The sequence below is a fragment of the Rhincodon typus genome, chromosome 8, assembly GCF_021869965.1.
Source record: "Rhincodon typus isolate 14 chromosome 8, sRhiTyp1.1, whole genome shotgun sequence".
In the NCBI taxonomy this organism is placed as follows: domain Eukaryota; kingdom Metazoa; phylum Chordata; class Chondrichthyes; order Orectolobiformes; family Rhincodontidae; genus Rhincodon; species Rhincodon typus.
Window position 1 is genome coordinate 78964641 of NC_063339.1, and position 11122 is coordinate 78975762.

General features: G+C 45.8%; 1 protein-coding gene across 1 annotated transcript in view; it reads right to left on the reverse strand.

The window, feature by feature from the left end:
- Nucleotides 1-1912: 1912 nt before the first annotated feature.
- vps18 (VPS18 core subunit of CORVET and HOPS complexes) overlaps nt 1913-11122 on the reverse strand; it is a 9913-nt gene continuing 703 nt past the window's right edge. Inside the window, exons 2-5 of the mRNA XM_048599764.1 lie at nt 10738-10879; nt 9584-9675; nt 6922-8780; nt 1913-3002 (exon numbers count right to left, since the gene is read on the reverse strand). Of these exons, the coding sequence (XP_048455721.1) occupies nt 2280-3002; nt 6922-8780; nt 9584-9675; nt 10738-10879 (2816 nt within the window). The 3' untranslated portion in view covers nt 1913-2279. The remainder of the gene's footprint in view (nt 3003-6921; nt 8781-9583; nt 9676-10737; nt 10880-11122) is intronic.

Below are 11122 nucleotides of genomic sequence, written 5' to 3' on the forward strand. Positions count from 1 at the left end.
TGAGAATTACTGACTTGCTCACCGAGCTGGCCTGTTTTTGTTCAGACGTTTTGTCACCATGCTAAATGATTGCTTCATTGGAGGCTCCACTGATGACATGTTATTCTACTCTGCTTGGAATTTACACTGTCCGGTCCGTTATGGTGAGTTACTGTCATCTCCGATTTTGATCTGTATGGGTTTGTATATGGGGTCCAATTCTATAGGTTTGAAGTATGGGTGGAGAATTCCCGTGTGTATCTATGTTTGGCTTGGGCTACAATGGTTACCTTGTCCCAGTTAAACTGATAGCCTTCATTGTCTTAATGTACCGATCGGGAATTCGTAGAGGCATGGTTCTCCATCCGTAGTGCGATCAACAACGTATAGAATTGGACCCCATGTACAAACCCATACAGATCAAAACCAGAAATGACAATACTCACCATAACGGACCAGACAGTATAAATTCCAAGCGGAGTAGAATAACATCGCTTCATTGGAGGCTCCACTGATGATATCACCTAGCATGGTGATGAAGCGTCTGAACAAAACAAGCCAGCTCGGCGAGCAAGTCAACAACCTCACGTTTGCGGATGACACAAAGATAGGTGAAGGGACAGGTAGTGTTGGAGCTGGAAGGCCGCAGGACTTGGACAGTCTAGGGGAGTGGGCAAAGCTGCAGCAGATGGAATACAATGTGGGGAAGGAGAGAGGTTATGCACTTTGGTAGGAAGAATAGAGTCGTAGACTTTCTCAATGCAGAAATGCTTTAGAAATCTGAAGCACAAAGTGTCTTAGGAGTCCTAGTTCAGGATTCTCTTATAAGCTTAACATACAGATTCATTTGGCAGTTAGAAAGGCAAACACAATGTTAGCATTCGTTTTGAGGGGGTTAGAATACATGAGCAGGGATGTACTGCCGAGGCTGTATAAGACTCTACATTTGGAATATCGAGAGCAGTTTTGGGCCTGATATTTAAGGAAGGATTTGCTGACCTTAGAGGGTGTCCAGAGGAGGCTCACAAGAATGATTCCAGGAATGAAGGAGTTTCGAAGTAATGAGGAGGGATTTCATTAAATTTGCAGAATACCATGTGACCTGGATAGAGAGGACATGGAGGAGATATTTCCACTAGTAGGTCAGACAATTACCCGAAGGCCCAGCCTCAGTGAAGGAACAACCCTTTAGAACTGAGATGAGAAGTAATTTCTTCAGTCAGAGGGTGGTGAGTCTATGGTACTCATTGCCCTGGAAGGCTATCAGAGACCAAATCATTGAGCGTCTTTAAGAGAGACAGATAGGTTTTTGTTTAGTGAGGGAATCAAGGGAGAAGGCATGAGAATGGGGTTTGGAAACATTATCAGCCATGATGGGCTAATTCTGCTCCTATATCTTATGGTCTCATACATCCACAGTACCATTAGGGAGGGAGTTTGAGGCTTTTGACCCACTGATACTGAAGGAACAGCAATACATGTTCAAGTCAGGATGGTAAGTGACTAGGAGGGCAACTTGCTCTAATGACATCCCACTAAGTGCAACCTACTTCTGCAAAACTGGATTTCCACAATCTCAATTAAAACTAGTACCAACATTTAAGAAGCACGTGTGCACATCACAGCCTGGCCAATGTGTTGTTCAGCACCAAGTTTTGCATTCAATAAAACAAGCATATGTTCAACTTAAATTCTTGTGTTAAGGGTCTATGGAATTTTCATAACACAGTAGGAGAGGGACAGCCTCAGAAGTGGAATGGTTGAGCGCCTCTGGTTTACAGCATGACTATGGCACTTCAAGCTGATACCTTTGAAGCACCCATTGGGAGCAGAAATTCATTCTTTGAACTCCTAACTTAAGGCTGACAGGTTTGCTTCCCTATATGCCATTAAGTGAACTCTTGAGGTTCTCAAATGACAGATTCATGGTTGCTTTTATTAATATCAATTTTTTTATTCCCCTCTTCACAAATCTGAATCCAGTTTATGCAATTTACATGGTGGGAATCTAGATGGTTAATCCAGTAGCAATAACCAATACGCCTGTTAGTTTTTACATTATACACTTTTCCAGGATACCAATGCCAGAGTGACCTGGACTACATAAAACTCAACTGTACAATATGTTCACAATTTACTTGCTCCCATTGGGTAGCTACACCAGTTTTACGAATATTCAGCTGTGTAGAAGCATCAGTTACAAGTGCAAATAGTTGACACTACAGACCCAATATCTGAGGCACTAAGTCAGCACAGAACAAGCCACGGGTTGGGAGAGCAATAGTACCACACAACAAACCTTATAACCAGCTGTTATTCTCCTCCTCATATTTCTCTGGGTTGATAAAAGGTTTGTCTATCGATTTAATTGTCAATTCCCCGCAATAAATGCACTCGGCTGCCACAATATCGTCAATGTCAGCTTTGATCTGATCACGGGACTGCTGTCCCCGGTGACTGCCCTCTCCTCCTTCCTTTGGCCGCTGCCGAGATTTTGCTTGGTTGCTGGTCACCAGGTTTCTCTGCAGCACCTCCAGCCTTGCCTGCTTGAATGGGGAAAGGTGAGGAATCACTTCCTGCAGGAGGCAGTCCGAGTGGAACATGTGGCCACACAGGAACAGGTAGAAGGGGCGGTTCAGCAGCGGGAAGTCACACGAGGCGCATTTCTCCTGAGACTCCACCACACCGTACTTGTTTCTCATCTCCTGGATATCTTCCCGGATTCGTTTGGCACTCTCGGTCGCCTCCTCCATCTCCTGCTTGAGCTCGTCGATATGCTTGTTATACTCCTGCAGGGAGTTGCAGATGGCCTCCTTAAAATGGTCAATGGTCACAAAATCTGGGAAGAAGGGCAGAATGTCTTCGATCTTAAGCAGGTTGCAGCTGGATAAGCAAACCATGGCCTTCTTGACATCCTTCTCCTCCTGGACCACATGACGGGCAATCTTTAGCCACAATTTCTTACGAAGCTCCTCATCTTCCTCTGGCATGTCTGCGCATGACTTAGCAAGATCAACATCTATCTGTTTAAAAAACAGAGACATTCATCAGTCATAAGGAGAACAGAGGCAGAGCATTCATGCACAGAATAGACAACTGCTATTCAATGCTTTAAGCTACATCCCAGGTATTGTCCATCCTGTGTGGACTAGAGTCACAGAATGCCTACAGTGGTGAGAAATGCCATATGGCCCCATCAAGTCTGCACCAACCCTCTGAACAGCATCCCACCCTATCCTTACATTTTCTCATGTCTATACACCTAGCCTGCACATCCCTGGACACTACAGGACAATTTAGCATGGCCAAACCACCTAACCTGCCCATCTTTGGACTGTGGGAGGAAACCCACTCAGACACAGAGAGAATGTGCGAACTCTACACAGACAGTCAGCCAAGACTGGAATTGAACCAAGGTAACCTGGTCTGTGAGGCAGCAGTGCTAACCACTGAGCCATCGTGCCAGCCGTTCTGCTGTCTCTATTATATAGAATTACTATCAGAAGTGACACAACAACATACTTCATATTTGAACATTTCTACAATAGAAACCTCGGTACAGGATGCCATTCAGCCCTTCCAGCTAGTTCTGCCATTCACTTAAATCAATGCTAATTACATTTGACATTTTCAATTGCCCACAGCCTCAGCAGCTTTTTAGGAGATCCGGTACAGATTCCCCCCACTCCCCGAGTGACATGACCCCTGAATGGCCTAGCTCTCAGTTTGAAGTTATACCCCCTCTGTTGTGGACTTATCCCACCAAAGAAAGTTCGTCTCTTTCATCAGATTCTTTGATAATCTGAAATATCTTAATTAGATCCCCCCCACCACCAATCCTCTATATTCAAATGGAATAGAAGTCTAGTCTGCATTACCCATCCTCATATTGTTTAACTTCTTTAACCCCAGTATCATTCTGTTGAATCTGTGCCCACTCCAAGACCAATATATCCCTCCCAAGGTACAGGAGTGATATTTTTTGAAATTGTTAAGTTCGTAACATTCAGTTCAAAGGTCAATTACACTTGCACTATTTTTTAGTGCACTTTTTTAAACCTTAGGGGCCATATCAAACAAAAAAAAACAAGCATTACCCAGCAATATTTTCACATTGCTAGGATACCTAGTCCGGTTAGTTTATTGGAGAAAAAGGGATTGTGTTAATTTTATCAGTAGTTCTATCCCATGTTAAATTGTTAAAAGAAAATTCTAACAGGTTATGTTTCAGACCTGGTTTGACAACCCTCTAGATCTCCTCTCCATCCACTGCCAATATATCCTAAGATGTCCAGGTCTGCTCAAAGTACTCCAAGTAGTGTCTAATCACGGTTTTGTAAAACTGCAGCATAACTTCTGCATCCCGCAGTCCTCTTGATTATAAAGGCTATTAGCTATCTTGATTATTTTCTGCTTCTGTTCATGACATTTTAAAGATCATGCACCTAAACCCCAAGTCTGTTTGGGCAATAATTGTATTTAACTTTATATCATCTAGAAAGTATCTGTATTCTTTTTTGGTCCAAAATAGATAACCTCACACTTGTTACATATTGATATTTTAAAATTTATATTTCCACATCTTTAATACAGTCTGCTCACTCACCGTAAACTAGCAGGAATCTGATAGATTATAAAGATGGTTTGAAAACAGTAATTTATATTCAAATGGCAATCCCAACATTTTCGGCTGTTTAGAGATGTTGTCGTCTGAAGGTCAAAATGTTCCATTCCACTGAAAGAATTTGGTTCTTGGCTAAGCAAACAGACTGCTTCCTATATCAGAGTTAGCTCCCATACAGTAGTCATATGATTCACAGTTACAGCATGTTAAGACCATGGTATCTCATATTTGAGGGGAAGCAATTCAGAGGGTACCATTCTACTGCCTCGGGGGAAGGTGTGTATTTGCAGAAAGAAGCTAGCAGCATTTTAGAAGTCTGAACTGGATTTACTGTGAAAGCCTAGGCTGGAGAAGAGGAGCTCCACTTTGGAGTCAATTCCACCTTTATGTTCAGGACTCCCCTGATGAAAACCATTCATTAGTCTGAAACTGCCTGGATTTTAAAAAATAGAGAAATAGATTTAAAATGACCCTAACGGAGAGATTTAGAAGATTTTAAAGAGTGTAACACAGATGGGGGTGATCCCAAGGTTAGCATAAAGAACAATTATTTGGAAGTTTTATGAAAGCGTTTAGGAAAAAAGGAGGCAGCGGCCATTCACATCCCCAGAACTACTCTATCGTGTCACTAGATAATGGCTGATCTGATTGCAGCCCCAACTCCACTTTCCCTAAATTCTTGCTCCCTGTCACAGCAATATCTGTAACACTTTAATGTATTCCCACCAACACACTCAACTGTGAACATGGCAGTGTATCAATGTAACATCCAGTGTGGAGCAGAACCAGATGGTGCCATGGGGACTTGGCTTTCTGTTTATTTTCAGTTTAAAAGAGTAGGCGGAGCTTTATTCTATATCTACCCCTGCGCTGTACCTCTCCTGAGATTGTTTGATGGGGACAGTGTAGAGAGTGCTTTACTCTGTATCTAGTCCCACGCTGTCCCTGTCTTGATGGGGCTGTGTCGAGGGACCTTTGCTCTTAGTTTACTTTTAGTTCAAAGAGTAGAAGTTGCTTCACTTTCAGCTTAAAACAGTAAACTCTACTCTGTATCTAACCTTGTGCTGTGCCTGACCTGCAAGTGTCTGGTGGGCATGTCAAGAAAGCTTCACTTACAATTTAAGAATATAGTGAGTTTTAATTTAAGATTTAATGGAACTTGTGTTTACTTCTAGTTTAAAAGAGTAGACAGTGATTTGCTTTCAGTTTATTTTTGGTTCAAACAGTAGAGGGAGATTTAATCTCTATCTAACCTTGTGCTGTACCTGTCTTGGGAGTGTTTGATGGAGATAGTATCAAGGAAACTTTACTTTCCATTTAAAAGAATAGAGCTAGCTTTACTCTGATTTTAGCCCTGTGCTCTCTCTATCTTGGGAAGTGTTTGATGAAGACAGTATAGACAAAGCTTTACTTTCAGTTTAAAAGAGTAGAGTAGTTGTATCTAACCCTGTGCTGCCACTATCCTGGGAGTGATTGATGAGGGACAGTATATAGAAAGCTTTACTTTCAGTTTAAAAGAGTAGAGAGAGCCAAACTCCATCTAACCCTGTGCTATCCCTGTTCTGGGAGCATTTGATGGGGTGAGTACAGAGGCGGCTTTACTTGTAGTTTAAAAGAATAGAGCAGAACCACACACAGCAAAAATGACAAAGCTTCCAAGCTATGGTCACTAGTTCATGTTGAATTAGGTAGTTTCACTCGGGAACAGAGCTAGACATAACCAGTCTCTGCAAAGGGAAACCATTAGGATCAGTTTCAAATGCCACTCCCACAAACGAAAGCACAGAATCCAGGCTGACACATCAGTGTCGTACGGAGGAAGGAGTGCACTATCAGAGTGCCTTCTTTCAAGTAAGACATTAAGTTTGCAGAAATGCAAGCCTCTCTCTTCGTAAGGAGCAATGAGCCAAAGATCAATGAGCAGAGCAGCATGGCAGCTCAGTGGTTAGCACTGCTGCTTCACAGCGCCAGGCACCCTGGTTCGATTACACCCTTCGGGTGACTGTGCAAACTCCACACAGACATTCTCCCCATGTCTGCGTGGGTCTCCTCCCACAGTCCGAAGACGTGTGGGTTAGGTGGATTTGCCGTGTTAAATTGCCCGTAGTGTCCAGACATGTGTAGGTTAGGTGGATTAGCTGTGGGAAATGCAGGGTTACGGATAAGGTCTGGGTGAGATGCTCTTTGGAGCATCATTGTGGACTCGAAGGGCCGAATGGCCTGTTTCCACAACGTAGGGATTCTGTGATCCTCAATCCCAATCACATTCCCAGTAATTATTGCAAGAAGATGATCAACAACACAAAAACCCAATGTACCTGGAGTGCAAGATCCACTGCCTCTTCATACAGTTCCATTGTCTTATAAATGTGCACACAGGCCTGACGGTGACCATTCTCTGCACACAGGCGCAGTGCGTACTTCAGGTCGTAGTGAATGCGATTTGTGTCTGACCCAGCTTGTTCCAAGTACCAGAGCAGGGCCTCAGGCTTGTACTTGGCGTACAGTGACAGCAGGTAGTTGTGAATCGCCTGGTCGGTGACGTTCAGGCTCTGCACGCAGAACTCCAGGTAGCGGATGGCTTCGCCAATCTGTTCCGAGCTGCCGATCTGGCTGTAGTTGACCAGCGCTGGGATGAGGCTCTTGGGATCCAGCCTCCTCCGCATGGCAATCCACGCATCCACCACCAGCTTGGGAATGTGCTGCATGAGGACAGGGGAGAACTTGTAGAAGAGGGCAGGGTCCTGGTACTTGGACATGACCTCCAGAGCTGCACTGTAGTCATCATGCTGGCAGTGGTGGGCCACGACCCGCTCGTAGTCCTGCATGATCACGGAGAAGAACACCATGTCCACCACATTGCCGTGGCTGGCCAAGAGGTCATAGATGGTCGAGCGGTTGTTGAGCAGGCACTCCTTAATCTTGGGGCTGCTCAGAAACTGTCGGAATTCCTCTCTTGTGGCGTCAAACTGGCTCTGCTTGCCCTCATCGCCTTCGAGCATGCCCAGCCAGTTCAGGTAGATCTCAGTGAGCCAGCTCACCAACAAGGTCATCTGTGTTTTGTCCTCCAGCTTCAGGTTCTTCAGCTTTTTCAGCAGAAACTCCTTCAGCGCCTCCTCTTGTTTGGCTTCGATGAACTTTAGCGCAATCTCCTCGAAGTACCTCTGAGTCAGGGCGTAGTATTTGGCGCTTTCCACGTACTTCTTGTTCTGAAAGCAGTGGTCAGCTTCCTTGGCGAGCACAGCGTCCAGGCACTCCGGCCGATCTTTGCAGTATTCCTTCGCCAGGTCAAACTTGCCCATGTTCATGTACATCTGCCAGACATCCCGCGATTCTTTCTGAACGTGGTACCGGAAAACCGCCTTCTCCGTGTAGATCCAAATCAGCCCGGCTGCGGAATCCTTGACCATTCGCAGGAGCCGGCCAAACTTATCAGGGAACACGTCCTCGTAGACCTGCTGCCCGTTCAGCGTGCAAATGGCCTTCACCCTGTCAGAGTGCAGCAGCAGGAAGTGGAACTGGGTGAGGACGATAGAGCGGGGAGGCTCGGCGTCCACCGAGTACTCCCAGACCTTCAGATCACTTAGCAGGGAGTCGGGCCTGCTGTAGTCGAGGGTTCCATACAGCACGCCGTTGCCCATCATCCAGGCGAAGGAGCGGGGACTGGATCGCAGCTTGGAGGTGTAGAAGGAGATCTCACTGTAGCCCAGGCTGACTGGGAACTCCTGGAAGCTGGGCAAACAGTCAGCGTACTGGTTGAAGATGGGCTGGAATACCTGCTGTTCGCTGGCTTCCGGGGCCTTCCCGACAAACTGGTACAACCGCTTGCGGGTGGTGGCAACGACAAAGAACCTGGCGTCAATGCTGCGCTCAATCTCCAGGCAGCAGACAGGAGCCGGGGAGCCGTCCTCCTCCAGGCTGTACACGTACTTGAAGTACTGGTCAGGACTGGAGTTAAACAGCCGATCCTCTGACACCACAATCTCCGCCTCGTACATCTGGCCTTGGCTGGTTCCAACTAGGATGGGCCCGGTGTTGCTCTCGCTCCCCATGTGCTTGTTCCAGCCTACGCTCTCGATTAAATGGCCCTTCCAGCGGGAGAGGCTTCTCAGTTTCTGAGAATTCCTGTTCACATAAAAACACTCACTGGACGTGAGGCTGATCAGGAGATGGGACCCTGCAACAGGGAGCAAACACATCTGCGTCAGTTCACACGGAACACAGGGCCCACAGTTAAGCCACAGACCAAGCTGGGAGGGAAAACAAGGCATATGAAATGACTAGAGATGTCTGGTTTAGCCACACTGTTGCTTCAACACAAAATTTTTGTTTTCAGTCCCCCAGGGAGGAGAATCAGCCAAGGTTCTTGTCTCAGAGAGCTGTCCAGTTTGCTCAGTTATAATTCCTCCACAATGGCAGGGACTAGAAAAAACACACACACACACACGCTAGACAAGAGTTAGTGCCTCAAGATAGGTCTAAGATTGGGGAAAAAGGTCAGCGTCTCTGTTCAGAGACACAATGTTGAATGCAAGGCTGACTGGCACAACTTACTCAGTAGATGGAAGGCTGCTTGCTCAAGCTGGGTTTATCACATCAACTCATATACATCCAGTGCCTTCCAGGTAGCAGAACACCCCACGACTTTTGACAGGTGCAAAGGAACCTTGTGGTAAAAAGTTGGGTCAGCGGTAGTTTTTGAGGAGGAGAGGGGAGTGGAAAATCAGAGATCTAGGGAGGGAATTCCAGATCTTAGGATCCCAGGGAGCTGTTAATGGAGGTGCAGTTTAAACTGGGGATATGATAGAGACTGGAATTAGAGGTGCTCAGAGTCGTACAGCTGGAAATTACAGAGAAGGGGGGGGTGGGGGGAGTTGAATACAAGGCAACGATTTTAAAAGCCAAGCACTGCAGAAGTCAGTGTGTGCCCAGGGAGCCCATCGCCCCACAACAAAAGGAAAGGAAGTATAAGCACCGTACCCGAGGGGTCCAGAAACAACTTGTGGATCCTGGCATCGTCTTTGCGCCCTAGTTCAATCTGGTTTGGTTGGTCAGGTTTTCCTAAATCAATCCTGCCCAAGAAAGGAAAAGAGAAAAAAAAAACAACTCAAGTCATCAGTTATAATCCCAGCGTAGAATGGAGCACATAACCCCAGTGAGTCCAAGACTCAATTCAAGAGCTTTGCTGTACAGCTGGGTGACACTGGTCCATAGAATCATAGCCAACGAATTAGCTGCAAGGTTACTTTTCCAACTCCCACATCATTTCCTCTATTCATATCCCCCTCCTGTCCTTCTTTATTGATGGGGCATTTATTGAAGAGTCATACTGGACTCGAAACATTAATTCTGCTTCTCATGCACAGATCCATTGAGTTTCTCCAGCTTTTTGTTTCAGATTCGCAGCATTCACAGTGTCTTATTTTTAGTCCAGCATTTACTGCCCATCTCTAACTGCCCTCAAGAACGTGCTGGTGAGTGGCCTTCTTGAAACTGAGGGAGGGCAATTTCTGTGCCATTACAGGCAGCTGCGCAGGTCAGACATATTGCTGTGTGTCTGGAGTCAAATGCAGACCAGGTAAGGACAGGAAATTTCCCTCCGTGAAGATGTTGGGGAATTAGATGGGTTTTTTATGACAATTCGATGGTCACCATTATTAATGTAGCTTTTTATTTCACATTTTTAATGCAAACAACTGAATATTATTACCCCAACCAGTAGGTTTAAGCCCACACTGCAATATCGTCACTCAAAGCTTTCATCACTACTTCAGCAGCATAAGCGCCAGATGTTATTTGCTGCCCATCATCCAAAACCAAAAAGCAGAAATTGATATGTCCCCGATATGTCTTACCACTGCTTCTGTCAACTCTTCCAGTGTCTTAAATCGCCATGGCTGCTGCCCTGGCATCCAATACTGCAGCAGATACTCCCTTCGCTGGTTTAGTAATAGGAAATGCCACTGACTACAGATTCCAGCATGGAGACCAGCACCACAATCTCAATACTCATCATTCACCTGCATACACGATGCCAAGATGGCTTAATGCGAGTTAGAGCAAAAGACAGCAAAGCTAGATGAAGTAAACAGGAACATAGCCACAAAGGGCATGGAGGACTGAGCAGCTCTTACCGGAGAAGAACGTCCTTGCCCAAGCTCATACACAGCTGGTTGTTGCATACCACAAGGTGGTTGATGGCACTGGGAGGGCTGAAATCAATCCTCTGTTTGGAAAAGATTGGCTTTTCCTCTTCAAGACGTGCACTGACATAACCTGCAACAACCATAGATTGTTAGATTGCCAACTACCTCTGTCCATGTTCAATGTCAACGGCTGCCAGTCTCCCTCTCTCTATAACCAACCTCACCCCACCCAACAGCCTGACTGGAAAAGTATTTAATACACACAAAGACATTCAGATGAGTCCCTCATCCTGTCATATCTTTACATCTCCCCACCGCCGACCCTCCTCCGCCTCTGACAGCGCCCCCCCATCCCCCCCTCCGCCTCTGACAA